Source organism: Natrix helvetica, assembly GCF_964273705.1.
Source record: "Natrix helvetica genome assembly, chromosome: 7".
Taxonomy (NCBI): domain Eukaryota; kingdom Metazoa; phylum Chordata; class Lepidosauria; order Squamata; family Natricidae; genus Natrix; species Natrix helvetica.
In genome coordinates, this window is record NC_138558.1 from 654,058 (window position 1) to 670,962 (window position 16,905).

At 55.4% G+C, this 16,905-nt stretch overlaps 1 protein-coding gene across 4 annotated transcripts in view; it reads left to right on the forward strand.

Annotated features, from left to right (window-relative positions):
• LOC309395343 (exocyst complex component 6B-like) overlaps positions 1-16,905 on the forward strand; it is a 56,429-nt gene that overhangs the window by 36,230 nt on the left and 3,294 nt on the right. Inside the window, exon 7 of one of the 4 annotated variants that reach the window (XM_081959497.1) lies at positions 15,443-15,668. The exons of 1 other annotated variant lie outside the window; for it this stretch is intronic. In XM_081959497.1, the coding sequence (XP_081815623.1) occupies positions 15,443-15,466 (24 nt within the window). In that variant the 3' untranslated portion in view covers positions 15,467-15,668. Of the gene's footprint in view, positions 1-4,788; positions 4,993-5,924; positions 5,989-15,442; positions 15,669-16,905 lie in introns of those variants that run through there. 2 more of the 4 variants (XM_081959495.1, XM_081959494.1) reach the window with 2 other exon arrangements.

The following is a 16,905-nucleotide window of genomic DNA, read 5'->3' on the forward strand; positions in this document are numbered from 1 at the left end:
GCCAGCTGGCATTTGGGGGTGGGGGGTTGGTTGGACAGCATGGGCTCCTGCGACCGCCCTGGCTCTTCCTCACCCTGGCAGCAGCCGCAGGGCAGCCTCACCTGGGCAGGCGTTGGCAGGGCTGGGCGTTTGCCCCGCCTCGACCTCCACCGGAAGGCCTCAGGGCATCAGGGAAGATGGGGAGGTGCTGAATCAGATCCCCCCCTCCCCCAAGCTCTGCCCGTCTCTGGAGAGGCGGAAGGCTCCAAGGGAGGAAGGCCTCAGGCTTAGGGATGGGCCTTCAGGTGGTCCTCGACTTTCAACCATTCGTTTAGTGACTTATGACTGTGTTTCACCATTACGGATTGTTGCAGCATTCCTGACGCCTGGCCGCTGGCTCATATTTATGACGGTCACAGAGGTCCTGTGATCCCCTTTTGCGACCTTCTGACAAGCAAAGTCAAGGGGGAAGCCAGGTTCACTTAACGACGGTGTTACTACCTTAATAACTGCAATGATTCACTTAACAACTGTGGCAAGAAAGGTCGTAAAATGGGGCACAGCTCCCTTAACAGCTGTCTGGCTGAGCAACAGAACAGTTGGGCTCAATTCTGGTCGTAAGTCAAGGATTCCCGGTGCATTCCTCTTCGGTGTCAGAATGGAGGCTCTCTCTTTGTACGCCCAGAAGGGGAAGCGGCCGAGATGCCGAGGCTCTTGGTCTCCCCCCTTCTGAGGAGGCTTATGGGGTGGCTCAGTTCTTCCTCCCCCCTGAGCCTCCCTGGGGTGGGATGAAAGTGGCCTGGAAAGCTGTGGGAAGTCTCTGAGAAGACCCGGAGCTCCCCAGGGGTGGAACAGGAGCACAACCTCCTTGGCCGAGCCTCACCTGTGCAGGTGTGAACTCAACCCCCAGAGGGGCTGATTCTGCTGGGCGGGGCGGCCTTTCCTAGCCCCTCGGTTTTCCTTGTGGAGCTGAGCTGGTGTCCCCCCCAGCCCCCCCCCCGGGAGCCTTCTGGTCTAAGCAGACGGCAGGATCAACAAACACCCCCCTCCCTCCCCCCCTCCCCCGGGCTGGGCAAGCCGCAGCCGCTCACCCGGAGCTTCTTTTGGGGCTCTGACCCGGCCACCACCTGTCCTCCGGTTGGCAGAGGGGCAGTTCAGCCAAAGTTGAGAGTGAGAAGGAGCAGCGGCCGGGATGGTTTGCGTTATTCGGCAGGACCCCCTCAAGGCCACGCTTGGAATCTGGTGCCCATTTGAAAGGACGTGTTGGGCTTTATGTCAGCCTGATTAAAACGGGGGGGGGGGGGTGTTGGCTGAGCCCCAGAGCCACCTCGGCCAAGGCAAAGGCAGAAGAAGACCCTTAACCCCCCTGGAGAGGGGACAAAAGACCCTGCATGAAGCAGGGAGGGGGCAGTGGGCGGGGGCAGTGCCAGGCAAACGCCCCTGCAGGAGGTTTGGGGCTGTAGGATCCCTGGTGCCTCTGCCCAGCCCCCCCCCTCGCCTGCCTGGGCAGCCTGAGAGTGGCCTGTTGCCTTCGGTTCAAGAGACGAGTCCCAAGCAGTGCTCAGGCCCCTCGGAGCTGAGAGCAACACCACCCAGCTGCCCTTGGGGAGAAGCAGCTGGTCCTCAGCTTAGGACCACCATTGAGCCCCACATGCCTGTTGTTAAGTGAGTTTTACTCCATCTTACGACCTTTCTTGCCACGGTTGTTAAGTGAATGCCTGCAGCTGATAAGTCAGTAGCCCGGTTTAAGCGAATCTGGCTTCCCCATGACTTTGCTTGCCAGAAGCTGTCCAAGAAGGTCCCAGAGGAGCCACCTCCGAAGGTCAGAAGAACCAAGGGCTCTTTTTCTGCCAGCTGCCACTCTGCATATTGGGCGTAGCCTGCAATGGGCCCTGGTCTCATGCTGCATCTGAGCTCGTGCCTCTCCCAAAGGGCAGCTGGTGTCGACTCTCAGGCCTCTGGCAAGGCTGCCAACGTCCAGTCGGTCATCTGGAAGAAACGTGGCCCGCTTGTGCTGGAAGGCCAGCCGTGTCCTCCCCTGGCCCCAGCGGATCTCTCAGCCAGCCTCGCGGAAAGGAAGGTTGCAGCCTGAACTAAGGGAGCCCAGACGGAGGGCAGCCTCTTCCCAGCAAGGGCATATCCTTGGCAGAGGCGGCTGGCGGACCTGGTGCCAGGGGACGTTTTCTCTTGTGGTTCAAAGAGATTCATTGCGTACAACCAATGTTATTTATTGATGAGAGAAAACGGGGTTTTGTGTCATTCCCCCGGCCCCTTCCTCTCTCTAGAGAGGGTTTCTAATAAGCGGCTGCGTTGCCGGCTGGCCAAGTTGGCAGCCCCCGTCCTCTGCTCTCTCCTCTCCTTTCAGGGCTGGTGGCATTGTCTCCAAGAGATCGTCTCCAGCCCTCGTTGCTCCAGGGCAGCCCGTTTCTGGAAGCCCTGCGAGAGCAGCCCCTGCCTTATGGGAGCTGAGCTCTGCAGACACCTTGTATGGAGAGCTTTCCCCCTGCCTCTTCTCCAGCTCTGGTTGCCCTCTGTGTGTGTGTGTCCGTCCGTCCGTCCGTCCGTCCGTCTGTCTGTCTGTGGGGGTCTGCGGGATCCTTCCAAACTTCCATCTGGGCTGCTTTTCACAGCTCTGGAAACCCACCCCGGCAGACGGTGGCAGGGAGGGGGCTTCTGCTGCTGGTTCCTGGCCTGTGAAGATGGGTCCGAGCAGCAATCAAGAGCCGGGGAGATGAGAGGACAGCGCAACTTCCATAAAGTCGATTAAACATGGTAAAATGAGATAACAATAACAGCGAGGGTCTCCTCCCCCTCCCCCTCTAGGACTGCCTTTCCCAGGGACCTCTCCTCTGGAGCCCCCCGTTCCCTTCCCCTGGGGCGGAAGTGCAGCCACTCGTGGGCCCAGTTCCCCCGGGGGGGCCCTGCTCCTGGCTCCCCTGAGGTTTTTTTCAGGGGGGGAAAGGAACCCCCGGGGGGCTAAAGCACCTTCCCTGCCCTTGTCAGGTTCTGCATCAATCTACACAGGGACTTCTCGACTTACAATTGTTCGTTTAGTGACCATTCAAAGTGACTTATGAAAAAAATGACTTACGACCGGTTTTCCACTCAGCGGCTGTTGCAGCGTCCCCACAGTCGCGCAGTCACAATTCAGAGGTTCAGCAACCGACTCGTGTTTATGACGGTTGCGGTGTTCTGGGCTCCATGATCCCCTTTTGCGACCTTCTGACAAGACAGGTCAATGGGGGAAGGCAGATTTGCTTAATGACCGTGTTGCTCTCCGTCATCCGGGTCCCAAAGGGGCTTTTCCCTTTTCTCAAGAGGCAGCTGGACTTCCTGCTTTTCCTTGGAAGGCCTTTCGCTTCTCACCCAGGAGGATTCCTCACTATAACGTAACTGCAGTGATTCACTTAGCAACTGGGGTAAGACAGGTTGTAAAATGGGCAAAACTCACTTAACTGTCTTGCTTAGCGATGGAAATGTTTGACGCGGGGTCATATTTCGAGGACTGCCTGCATTTTATCTGAATGAAAAGTAATGAAGTCTAGGCAGCTGGTTGGGAGAGGCAGGGCGATTGGGTCCTTCAGTGGCTTTAGGCAGCCTTCTCTCCTCCTGGCAGCTTTGGCCTCCACGGCCATTCCACCTTGGTTGACCAACCCCTCAGTTGTCTTTATGTGGACGTTGGAAGACCCCCCCCTCTTTCTCCCCACTGGGCAGTTCTCCAGGCGCCCCTCAGCAAAGCAGGGCAGAAAAAAGACCCCCCCCTTCCATTGCACCAAGGCAGACACGAGGGAACACAAATCCAGCTTCCCTCCCTAGCGGCTGGTCCGGGGCCCCTGGGAGGAGATGGAGGCAGGTGTGTGTGTGTGTGTGAACCCTTATTGCAGTGGCAATTGGTGTGGTGGTGTGAAAGGCAGCTGGATTGTGGCCAGCCCCGTCCTGGCCTGCTGTTTCCGATGGACTTAAACAACCTGCTTAATCTCCCTGGGTGGACGAAGCTGCTGAAATACCCCCCCCACTCCCCTTCTCTCCCCTGTCTGGTTTAGAGGCCCAGCTCCTACTTTCTCTCAAGAGCGCCATGGCCCCCATCTGCCCTCCCTCCCTGGACCTTCAAGGCGCCCCCTTCCCTTGAAGAGGGACAGCCGGGCTCAAGGGCTGGCAGGTGGCTCAGCTCCTCTCCCAGGATTGCAGGAGCTCTGCTTGGATGGGATCTTGGGCCCTTCACTTTTTCTTTGGGGGGATCCTTCTCAGAGAGGCTGGCTTTGGGGGACCCCCCTGGTGCTTCTCCCCCTTTCCACGCAGCCCGCTTTGAAGTTTTTTCTCCCGTTTTTTCTCTCTAGTTGAGCCAATGCTTGCTACCCAAAGTAGGAAGTGGGAAATGCGTGTCTGTCCCAATAAAGGAGAATCTTTGTATCTCAGGGTTGAAATGATCCTCTCTGGGCTTGGTGGTTTTCTTGCAGACATTTTATTTCCCAACCAGGTAGCATCATAAGTGATCCTTTCCTCCCCCTCCCCTTTCCTCCCCCACCCCCTCCTCTTCCCCTTTCCCAAGCCAGGAGGACCCTCTGTTTCCCCCCCCCCAGTGTCACGGAAGCCCCCTTGGCCTGGGAGTGGCCCTCTTGGAGCAGGTGGGCAGACGAGGGTCCTGTCAATCAAGCCTCCCTCTCTCTGGGTTTCTGATGGGGGGGCTGCCCACCAGCAAGAGCCCGTTCGTGCCAGGCAGGTAGGGAGAAACATGATTGGCAGGTGTGACCTTGACCCGGGTGCCAAGACTGGAGTGGGCGAAGTGGATCTCTCCCTTTGGATCAACAGAGCCCCGAGGAAACCGGTTTTAGAAACGAACCCCCCCCCAGTCCTGACGGACGGCTTCTTGGCCACACCTTCCGCTGAAGTATTCGCCTTCCAGCTTCTTTGGTCCAGATGCGGTGGCTGCTTCTGACGCTCATGGGTGGCTGCTGAGCCGGCAGCCCTTCTCTCGAGGACGGCTCTTACCTTACTTCCGTACGTGGCCTTGGCCGAGAGAGGCTGCTGATGGGCAGAAAGTTCCTTATGACCTTGAAATGAGGTTCGTTTCAGGAGGGGAGTAAAAGCAGCAGAAACACTTGGCCTCTTTTGGGGGCCTGGGAGAATATTTGGGGGGGGGCTCGTTGGCCGTCCCCCTGCCTGGACAGAAGCCGCTCCGGAATTGGGAGATGAACCAAAGTGGTTTGGCTTCGCCTTGCAAATGCTTTGTGTTTTGCTAGGACTCTCCAGCCGTTGTACGTTAACAGCACAGATGTTTCATAGCCCACGTGGAATGTCCCCAGTTGAGAAGAACGATGGGAAGGTCAAGGATTAGGCCTCTTTGGCTTCACAGAATATTACAGAAGCCCGAGAGGGGAAAATTGGCCCATAAAGAATTCTGTCCTATTTCACCTTCTGCAGCCTTTCCCCCTTTGACTGCTGGGCTTAGGAATTCCTCTTCCCGTGTCGGCTGTGTTTGTGCTCCCCGGCACTTGCTTGCGTGGCTCACCAGGCAGAGCAAAGGTCGCCTGACCCACACACCACCGCAGCCCGCCCCCTGCTTCTCGCGCTGGCCTTTCCCACCCACCCAGCAGGATCCTCATTGTGGGAGGATGGGGGTCCAGCACGCGAGGCCTGGGTCCCTCCTAGGAGAGCGTCTCCCTCGCGACTGGAATGAAGCCCCCGGTATGCAAGGCCCCCCCAGCAGGAAGGCCGGAGAAAAGAGGAGAAGAGCTTCACCATCCCCATGAGTGCCTGGGCCTCCAGCCTGGGTTTCCCCTGGGTTTCAAGGGAGTGGCATTGTTCCCTGAGAGCCAGGATCCCTGAGCTCCTGAAGGAAGCTGTAGATGGTCTGGCCAAACCTTCATGAGTTTTGAAGAATCCCGGAGAATAAGCGAAGTTCCAGATGCCGAGAGAAAGGAAAACGTTCTCCCTCTCTCTTCCAGGAATTGCAGGCCCATCAAGGAAGATCAACACAGCAATGACCAGAGATCACGTTTCCTTTTGGGTCAGTCTGGCATTGCCCATCCCGCTCGATTGGACAGGGTGGGCACACCCCACCTCCCTTCCCTGAGACACTTAGCCCCCCCCCCGTTTTTTTTTAGCCTGGCCGAAGGCCTTTGCAACGCGGCTGTTTATTCGGGCAGGGGGAGGGCCTGGTGGGGGCCTGTGGGGGGTTATTGGGGCACCCTGGGAAGAGGATGGAGTTGCTGGGCTTTTCAGTCTTGGTCTTATGGTTTTTGTAGTTTTACTGTTGTGAGGCGCCCATGGTTGTTTTAGGATGGGTGGCCATACAAATATTTCAGTGAAAGAATGATAGGGAAGGGAAGGGGAGAAAAATAGAAAGGAAGGAAGGGAACAGCCAGAGCAAAGAAAAACTCAGAGAAGCAGCGCAAGATTGCAGGAGGCGGAGAGGCCATAGAGTCGCCTAGAGTCCCACATGGCTGAAGGGGGCCAGCAAGAGAGTAGAACGGAGGACCTTCTCTACTTCAGACTCTGGTTCAGCTGCCCGCAGTCTCCGTCGGTCACCCATTCCGAAGCTGCCTTTCCCTACAGCACCCGCCCTCCGTTTCTTCTTCTTTGCCTGCGTTTTGTGGCCTTCTGGATGTTGAGGGTTGAGAGGTTTCCCAGGGAGAATACCTGGAGTTCAGTGGCATGTGCAGAACAAATGAGAATTGAAACCAGAATCATTTCTCCAGGAATCCCGTGTCTTGATGTGGCGGCCTGCTCCCAGGCTGTTTATACTAGAGAGCTAAGCGGGATTCTTGCTTGCTGGGAAGCTGACGGCTTGTGGTTCTGCGCAAAGTTTCCGCCTTTTGCAGGATTAAAGCAGGAAAACCTAAACGGTTATTTCTAAACAGTATGAAAGCTTTTCTGCCTTTTGAAACGTTGAAGGGGCCGGCCAGAATTGTGGTTATTGCCATAGTAAAAGTTTGGATGTGAAGGAAATTTCAGAAGTCTCTTTGCATTAGAGTAACAAGAGAAAGGACGGGATGGGAGTCGAGGGCCGAAATACGATACACTTCAAGGTGAATTTATGGAAAGTAAATGGCTGATTGAACTCTGGCTGCGCTGGTGATGAATCGGGGCTCAAACCTCATTTGAGGTGGGGGGGCTGGGTTTGAATACTGGGCAAAGGGAGGGGGATTCCGGAGCCCATCATTACCTTGCTGACCTTCCTGGAAGGAGGGACGAGAAGCCCACCTGGGCCCCGTAAGGCCATGCGCTTCCTCCCTCTGGGGATATGATCACAGCGGTTATGTCAGTCGGGAACCCAGGCTGCTCAAAGGAAAATCAGAACTACTAACAGCCGAGGCGATTTGGCGGCAGGTGAGAGTCAACGGAATTCAAGGAGATCTCTTGTGGGCACGAAGGGACTCCAGACTGATGACGCCCTTGACTCCTCCCTCCCTCCGGCTCCTCTCTTTCGTGTTATTTGCAGTTGCAACACTTGAGCCCACGGTGTGTCGGTAGGGAAGGGCCATTCTCATCAGAAGTTGGGCTCTCCCTCTCTTGTCCTGGATCCAGTAGGGAGCCCAGCTCAGGGTGTTCCTTTTATCTTCCACCGTCAGGCTCTCTTCTCTGAAGGGGGCCCTCCTCATCCTCTCTGAGGTGCCCAGGTCTGCGTCCCTCTCCTGTCCAAATTTATTCTTCTACCTTCATGAAAACAGGCTTCCGCTTGAGGCTTTTTCCTCCGGACGAAACTGGCCCAGCTGAGTGAGCTGCTTGACTATTGAAGGGCAGCTGCCCCGCACCCCCCCCCTGCAGCTTCTGCATCCTCCTGAATGTCCAAAGGGCTGGTCATTCTCTAGGCGGGGGCTTCGTGGGATCTCCTCCCCCCTCCCCTTCCTCCTGTGCTGCAGCCACCGGCACCTATGGGGTGACTGGCACACACCTTTGGGGCTGTTATTAAACACTTCACTGTGCAATAAAAAAAAGTAGCACCAAATCTCCCTGCAGGATGCCTAGATGGCTTCACCTGCCCTATCCTTGCTTTTCTTCTTTTAAATCTGTAATTGGCTCCAGAAATTTAGCAAGCCTGCTCTGTAGTTGGCAGAAGGAAGTTAGATGCCGTGTGTGTGTGTGTGTGTGTGTGTGTGCGCGACCGTCCCCCAGTTTAGGGCAATACTGAGATGCACACTTTGACCGGGGGGGGGGGGGGGGCTCTTGGCAGGGAAAAGAACTTCCACGATGCTCACCGGTGTGTATGGAAGAGGGAGCGTTCCTGTTTTTATTATTTTTCAGCAACTTTAACTATAAAATATCACTCATTTTAAATAGCTGTTTTCCATCCCACAAGCAAGCACGTAGCAGAATTTCTTGCAGGTTTACTCCTGGATTGCCCTCCCTGAGTTCATGGGGCTTCCCCCAGAGAGTCATTATTATGGGGATCAGACCCTGCAGAGGGGATCTCCTGTAAGTCTGCCCCTTGGAAGGGTCTCGTGTGCCACCTGCTGGGAGTGGGTTTCAGATGGACCTGAGGCAGGGACACATAGAACTGATCTCTGTGGCTGCCCTCTTGACCACAGAATATACAGAATAACAGAATGGGAGGGGACGTTGGAGGTCTTCTAGTCCAACCCCCTGCTCAAGGAAGAGGCCCTATAACATTTCTAACAAATGACCGTCCAATCTCTTCTTTAAAGCCTCCAGTGATGGAGCATCCACGATTTCTGAGGACGAGCCTTTCCAGTGGTTAAATTGTTCTCCCTGTCAGGAAATTCCTCCTAAGTTCTAGGTTGCTTCTCTCCTTGATTAGTTTCCATCCGTTGCTTCTTCTTGTCCTGCCCTCAGGGGCCTGGAGAAATAGGATGACCCCTTCTTGTCTGTTACAACCCCTCAAATATTGGAAGACTGCGGTCACGTCATTCCTAGTCCTTCTCTTCCTTGGACTAGCCATGCCCAATTCCAGCAACCATTGTTCATATGTTTTAGCCTCCAGTCCCCTAATAATCTTTGCTGCTCTTCTCTTCAGCTTTTTTACATCGTGGTGTCCAAACCTGGGCGCAACGTAAGACCAAGTGTGGCCTTACCAAGGCACCCCTGCTCTGCTTTTCCAGACTTGGAATTGGGAATGTCTGGCCTAAGGGAGGGCGGGAGAGCAGTCTCCCAATATTTGAGCGGCTGTCCCAGACAGGAGGGGTCATCCTATCCCCCAAAGCCCCTGAGCGCATCAGAAGAGGGACCCTTCCTGCCACAAAGGCTCTCCCCAAGGAGTCGTCTCCCTCCGCTTGCTTCTCGGACCTTGTCCAGCATCTGAAGGTGGCATCCCCCCCCCCCTTCCATAAGAACCCTTTTGGAGACAAAGAGCTGCCAGGGACCAAGAGAGGACCAAGCAAAGGCTTAGAGAGGTGCCCAGAGGAGGCCCCGGGTGAGTTGGGGGCCGTGACCCTCGGGCCTGTGAGTTGGAAGGAGGCCGGCCCTCCCTAAGTGAGCTTTCCTACATCTGCCACTGAGGCACGTTTAATTAATGCTGGAACAATTAGCCTGACAAGTAAATCAAACTCAATTTTGAAGAGTAACATTTTCCTGACATTGTATGGTGGCCAGATGGAGAGGGGGGCTCCTTGGAAGAGGCTTGCCTTGCCTCAGCCCGCCGAGGGGACTTGTGGGCAGACGGGGCTGTTGGGCTGCAGCGAGCCCAAAACTCGGGACTGGAGGTTCTCTGCCAGGCGAGGAGGGAGCGGGCAGAGGGGCTGCCATTGAGACAAGGGCTGGCAAGGAAAGGGGGCAGAGCTGCCTGCCTGCGCCCAGAGGGCTGTGTGGGGCTGGGCTGCCTTCGGGGGCAGGAGCAGAGCAGAGCTTCTCCTCGGGGCACGGGGAGTTCAAAGGCTGCAGCTAATTTCCCAATCCTGTGACAGAATCCAGAACTCTGCGGTGGGCCCACCCAGACCCCGGAGCAACCCCCGGCCCCCTCCCCACAAGGAGCCTCCAGTTCCAGGCTGAGGCCGGCACCATGTTTAGCATAACGCAGTTGGGGGAGACCTTGGAGATCTTCTAGTCCAGCCCCCAGTTGAAACTTGAGGCCCTATAGCCCAGGGCTGTCCTACCCCAGCCCATGGGCCGGATGCATCGCGCACTGGCCACGCCCATGCCCGTTTTAGCGAAGGGGGGAAGTGTCCTCATGTGTCACGTGAGTTTGACCCTCAAAATGTCTGCCCAACCTCCTCCCGGAAGCTTCCAGTGACGAAGCTCCCGCAGCCTCTGGAGGTATCTTCCATTGCTGCCCCTGTTAGAAACTTTCTCCTTGGCCCCAGGTTGCTTCCCTCCGTTGCCCCTTGGGTGGGCTTCCTCTTGCTTTAGCTCTGGGGTGGAGAAGACCCTTCGTGGCAGAAGAGCTGGGGGCTCAGCCTCCCCCCTCTGGCCCAACACTGCTTGAGGACCTGAGCCTGGGGAAGCAGCAGCAGCAGCAAAGAGGGGAACTTCTCCCCCTCTACTTGTGGGGTGCGGGGACTTACCACCTCCTCCTAGTGCAGAAGACGATGGAGCAGAAGCGGGGGGGGGGTTGTGTGTGCGCGTGTGCAGTAGGTCCTGTGCTTTAGGTGTGGCATCTTCAGGAGTTGGTTGGTGGGATTAAAGCTCAGAGATGGAGATTGCACACTTTGGGTGAAGGTGGAGATACCCAGAGAGTCTCATGTTTTATCCCTGGCTTGAAGAAAGCAAACTTTTCTTTTGGAGGGGCGGGGGCTTTGCCTTTGGGCCATACTTTTCATCAGATCATATTGGAGTCTCTACCTAACAAGGCGTCCTTTGAAGAATTGGGGATCGGATTCCAGCAAAGGTTTCCCATTGGTGTTGATTTCTTTTGAAGGCAGGGGGGAGCAGTCGGGCCCCAATGTCTTTTAGGGGAACCCCATGCTGGTTCCCTGGTGGGCAGCGTCCGTGCCTCACAGCAGCCCCCTCTGGCTGGACGGTCAGGTTTCAGGAATATTTGCTGAGGACATCTCCGGGTCAACATGTTTGCAAACCGGTGGCTTGGTCCATTCCAAGGACGAAGGTTTTCAATTTGGCAGAGAGATGCTGAGCGTAAAAGAGGCGCAGGAGCTCCCCCCCACCCCCCCACAGCACCCCCCCGCGTGGCTGTTGGCGTGGCCTCCTTGCGCAACCGTGGGTTTGCAGCCCTGCCCTTTGCTCTCGCAGGAAGTCGGTCTGGTCTGGTTTAAATAAAGAATGGAAAGTAGGGAACATTCTGTTCAGGTTGCACAACTAGGCCGGCCCCAGCGCCCCTCTCCTTCTTCCCTCTGGGTTTAATAAGGGAGGCACTCGGGCACTTTGATGGTTGGCAGCGCCAGGGATGGTCCTGCCTAGTCCTTGCTAAGGTTTCTCTGCTCCCCAGGGAGAATTCCCAAGATTTCCAACCTTTTCATGCTGCCTTTTCTTTTTTATCTTTTACACCAGATTGTTTGTGTTTGTGTTACCGGGAAATTCACCAGTAAAATATAATTTTTTAAAAATTATTGTCATTTGCATTTCACTGTGCCCCCCCCCCCCGCCTTTGGCCTTGATGCTCCTCTTCCACCATTTCATGAGGTGAGTGGAAGTCCTGCCCTGTGGCGCGTTGTGCTGGGCCCTTGGTATGTGCACCCGTGTCTTCCCGTGTCTCCAGGGCCCAGTTCTTGATCTACAAGGATGGGGATTGGATCGGCCTCTTGTGGGCCTTTCCCCTTGACCACTGAGCTACTAACCTGTAGTAGACTGACTTACCCGTAGGGAGGCTCTGCAGCAGAGGTGGATTGCTACCAATTTGCGCCGGTTTGGGCGAACCAGTGGTGGTATTTTGGCCTTGCTCACAGAACCTGAAGCGACCCAGGCTGCTCACGCCCATGAACCGCTTCCCCGGTTGCGCTGGCATGGCTGGCATGGTTTTTAGTCGTTCTTCCGTGTTCTGTGCACGCCCAGAACAACCTGCACTCAACTGCAGGTGAAGCAGCACCCCCCCCCCCCCGGCCCCATTTTCCTCTCACTTCTGAAGAGAAAAGTTTCCCTGCAGCCTTTCCGGGTTGCTTCAGCCCCCTTTCCCCTAATCTGTCCTCTTCTGCGGCTCCCCCGGAATAGATCTGACCGATGACTAATTATGCGCCATCAGGTTGGTGTTGACTCTTAGGGGCCGTAGCAATAAATGAACCCTCCTACCCTGTCTGTAGTTTTTCCTGCTATTTCCCTCCGTCGATATTCTTGACTAAAGGATCTTTTTCTGTCCTCTCTCTCTCTCTTCTTTCTTGATCGAGATTGGATGTTTCCATCCAGTTCTTGCATATGGTTCTCCTTCCTGATTGTCTCCTGAAAGCCAGTTACATTTTTAGCACTTTGGCTATTAGTCTGCTTCCCACAAAATCGTCTTTTTCCAGGCCGAATCTTCCTTTGATTCCATGCACCTCCAACTACTGCATCCCCAACAGCTATTACTACTCTAAATATTTCATTTGTCAGTCTGTTTACATTTCTAGCAATTTGCCATAGAATTCCTCAAGTACGGTATGTTTTTCTACCCTTGAATATCACGGATACTTGCCTGATATCAAGTCCTTCTAATAGACACAATCCTTCAACTGGATGAATACGTATTCTTATGATGTTCTTTTTGAATAACCCTGCCAATGGGCAGAAATTCTTGCAGCTTTGGTCTAGCCATACCACCCTGCCCGGATCTGCTCCCCTCGTAAGGAGAAGGGACTCTCGGGTTTGTTTCAACATCGGCTCCTTGAGGTCGTGGGAAGAGAGACCGGAAGGAAACTTAAGGAGCAAAAGAGCTAAAGAGAGAGAAAGGAAATGAAAATGACTGAAGTATCCCAGAAGGAAGTCAACTGGCGTCATCTGGATAGGCAGCTTCTGCAAGGTGATGAAGATGAAGCTTAATGAAAGTCTAGTGAAAAGAAACACTCGGAGGGACGTGACAGCAGCCTTCCAGTATCTCCAGGGCTGCCCCAAAGGAGAGGGAGGGGGCCAAGCTATTCTCCAAAGCCCCTGAAGGCAAGACAAGAAGCAACGGATGGGGGCTAAGCCAGCAGGGAAGCACCCTGGAACTAAGGAGGAATTTCCTGACAGAATAATTAAACGGTGGAACAGAAGTTGCTTCCAGAAGTTGTGGGGGCTCCAACGCTGGAGGTTTTTAAGAGGAGACTGGACAGCCGCCTGTCTGAAATGGCAGAGGGCCTCCTGATTGAGCAGGGGCTGGACTAGAAGGCCTCCAAGGTCCCTTCCAACTCCGTCCTGTTCTGATGGGAAGCGGCTGAAGGAACGTCCCTGGCCTGCTCTCTTCTGTGATGTTTCAAGGCATTAATGTCTCTCAAAAAGCACACAGCTGGAGCCGCCGTTGCAGTCGGACAGCCTGGCAGGGGTATCACCCACCTGGCAAGGCCTTCCTGAGGACTAGGGACCAAATGAGCACCTGCTGCCCACCTTTCGCTCTCCGTTTCATATGGTAGAATCAGGGATCCTCCCTGTCTTTACTTCCCTCATCCCTGCTTAATGGAGACGATCACATGTCCCGATCATTCCTTCAGGCTGAGCTTGGTCATGGAAACTATTATCTGGTTGCTTGTGGGGTTGGCATCGTGAGGACGAAGGGGCTACCGGAGAATTGAAAGGGGTTTAGCAAAGCTTTGAAGGGGAGCCAGCCTTCAGAAGAGTTTCTTTTGAAGACATGGAAAATTATAGTCCCAGCATAAACCGCGGCAAAACTCATTGGAAACGATTCCTTATCAGGAATGCTGAGGCCAAGGGAGCCGGAGGGCAGGCAGGGCTGCCCAGGGAGGTCCTCGTCAGGGGTTCGGACGATGTTCCTGCCCTTGGATCTGCCGGGTTTGGCCCAGGACCTTTGTGTCTCCTCGGAAGAGGGGGGGCTCAGGGCTGCTGCTTTCTTGGCTCCCTTTGGGGAACAGAATCCCGTTCCAGATGTTGCACCGAGTTTGGCTGGGAGGGGTGGAGAGCTGGCCCTGAGGGAGCCGGGAGGAGGCTGGACAGGAACGGCTGCTGCTCATTTGCCAGGGCCTGCGAAGGAAGGAAGCGCCCTCTGTAAACAGACAATTATGTCAGGGGGCTGATTGGGGCTTTGAACTCACAATTGTTGTCATATTTCTGCAAGCTGTTTAGGGCGGGGGGGCCCAGGATTGTAGATGAGGAAGGGTCCCCATGTCCATCCTGGGGCGGAGTCTTCTCTTCTGGACGGACCTCTCTGTGAACTCCTTCCTTCTCCCAAGGGGGCTTTTTCAAGAGGCAGCTGGACTTTGTTTTCCCCTGAAGACGTTTCACTTCTCATCCCAGAAGCTTCTTCAGTTCCGAGTGAAGGGTGGAAGCTTCTTGGATGAGAAGCGAAACGTCTTCAAGGGACAGGAAGGAAAGTGCAGTTGCCTCTTGAAAAAGCCCCTTTGGGGCTACCCTGACCTGGAGGGCTGAGAGTCTCCGTGGAGAAGGCTTGTGTGTCCCCCCTCGCTTGCTCTCCACCACCTCCTCCTCCTCCTCTCGCTCCCTTGCTTTCTGCCTTCCCCTCTGGCCCACTTTGGAGCCCAGCAGTTGCTGGATGGCAGCTCCCTTGTTTGAACAGGTGGCTCCTTCGATGGACGCTGTGCCTGCTGGGCCGTGCAGTTGGTTTGGCCAAGGAAGGATGCCGCCCCCAGGACCTCTCCAGGGGCCACCCTTGGCCTTCTCATCCTCTCATCACTTCCCTTGCCCACCTGATAATGGGGCTGGTGGGCCGCTGGTCAGAGCTGCAGAGAGCAGGGGGCACTGGGAGGCCTGGGAGGGAAGAAGGCTGCAGTCCCGTCTGGGCCCTTTGCGAGGCTGGACTGAGGGAAGGAAAACAGGGAAGGAGAAATACAAGGAATTGCCAGCAGTCCTCGACTTACCATCACAATGGAGCTAAGTGAGACATTTGTTAAATGAGTTTTGCCCCATTTTACGACCTTTCTTGCTATAGCTGTTAAGTGAGTCACTGCAGTTGTTAAGTTAGTAACACAGCCGTAAAGTGACCCTGGCTTCCCCATTGAGGGTCGCCATGTGCCGGGGGGGGGTGTCACCTGATCCCCCTTGGAGACCTTCAGACAAGCAAAGTCCACGGGGGAGCCAGATTCACTTAACAACCGTGTGACTAACTTCACACCTGCAGTGATTCGCTTAGCAACGGTGGCAGGAAAAGTTGTCAAATGGAGCAAAGCTCGCTTAACAACTGTCTCACTTAGCAACAGAGATTTGGGGCTCAATTGTGGTCCTGAGTGGAGGACTGCCTGTGCCTGCCTGCCACCCTCATTCGCCCTGGGCTTCCTTCTCCTGGGCCGGGGAGCCTCCCCTCTGGATGTCAGCAGGAGCGCCCGGGCTCCCATCTGCAAGCGGTTAGCGGGGGGTCTGCGGCAGGCCGGCCTTGTCGGGGCCATCTGGATTCGGTTTCCTCCTAAACAGAAGTCAGTGTGGAGAAGATCTCTCTCCACATCCAATTTCACTTGTTGTGGATACTTGGCATTCTTCGCAGCCCACATCTTGGGCCGCTGGCTGACGGTTCCGGCCCGACAGCCCTGCTGCGGCCTTCTTTTCAAACGTTGCCCGAAGGTTGGAATAGGAGAGACGGTTTTCCCCCTCCTGCGGAAGATAAAAGCAGCCCTCTCTTTTTAAAAAAAACTGTAACCATGTTTTCATTAGACTCAGCCGGAGCCCCAATAAACAATGGACAAGGGAAATGGTTCTCCTTTCTCTACTTCTCCTCATTGTTTGAAGGAGGGGAAAAAAATTCAAAATAGGCTTCTTGGTTTAAATAAAGGAAAGTTCTGTGAAGTCAGAAGAATGCCTCGGCACACACCCGCACACGCGGGGGCCCTTCAGTGCGCTCTAATGAAAACCTACTGTGGGGCGAGCAGAAGGCTCTCTTTGCAGGGCTGCCTGGCTTCCCCAGCCTTTGGGCCGCTCGTCGGCACCCCTGGCTCCTGATTTGCCCCGCTCCCTTGGGGGAGGGCAGGGGGGAGGCCGGGGCGGTGGGCACCCCTCCCTCTGTTTGTACGCATGTTGGTACACATGTTTGCGCGTGGAACATGTGCGTGGGCACATGGGACGCAGATTCCATGCCCTCTTTTAAGAGCCGGATGCTCTGAGCTCTGGAAGGAGCCCTTTTCTTTTGTGGAAGGAGTTGGGCAGGGGAAGGGGGGGAGGTTGATGCTCCTGGCCAGAACCTTTCCTCTCCACCTGTCTAGGGAGATGCTCCCCCATCCAGGTCACGGTTGCCCCAGAGGTGCTTTTTTCAAAAGGCAACTGGACTGTCTTGGGTTTTTTCCTCTGAAAAAGTTTTCCTTCTCATTCAAGAAGCTTCTTCAGTTTGGTCTCCATCTCTTTTTGGCCCAGGAGGTCCAAAGCCACCTTCTGGACCCCTGGATGCTCTGCTGGCCTCCAACTTGGGTCGACTTCCCAAAATACGTCCTTACGTAGAGACTGTGAGCTTCTCTTATCCAGGTGCCTTTACCTGAGGTGCACCTGGAAGTCCCGCAGAGACGGGAAGGCAGGTGATCCTAAGAAGGGCAGAATCGAAGGCCAGGGCTCCCAGATGCTCCCGTGTGCCCTGAGGCCATGCCAGCGAGTGTGGCCCTTGGGCCCTGCGCGTGGACTGTAGAACGCCTCCCGTGTCCTGCTCCCTTCCCCAGGACCACGTCCCGTTGCAGCTGTTCTCGCTTCCCGAAAGGGCTCCCGAGCAAAACAATTCCTTGGCCGCCTCTTCTGAGCCATCCAGGCGGGTCCCTGTGGCCATGTGGCAGCAGCTGCTTTTCCTGGACCAGCTTTGGGCTGGTTATGCGGCCGAGGTGTGCAGAGCCAGCGCCTGCCCACACTCTTGGCTTGGGAGAGGCTGCCCTGCCTGCCCTGAAGAATCAGGGCCTGTCCGGCTGCTGCTCTTCAAGACACGTGAGAAGAACAAGAAGCGGAAGGAGACCCTCCCTCTTTTCCAAGACTTGA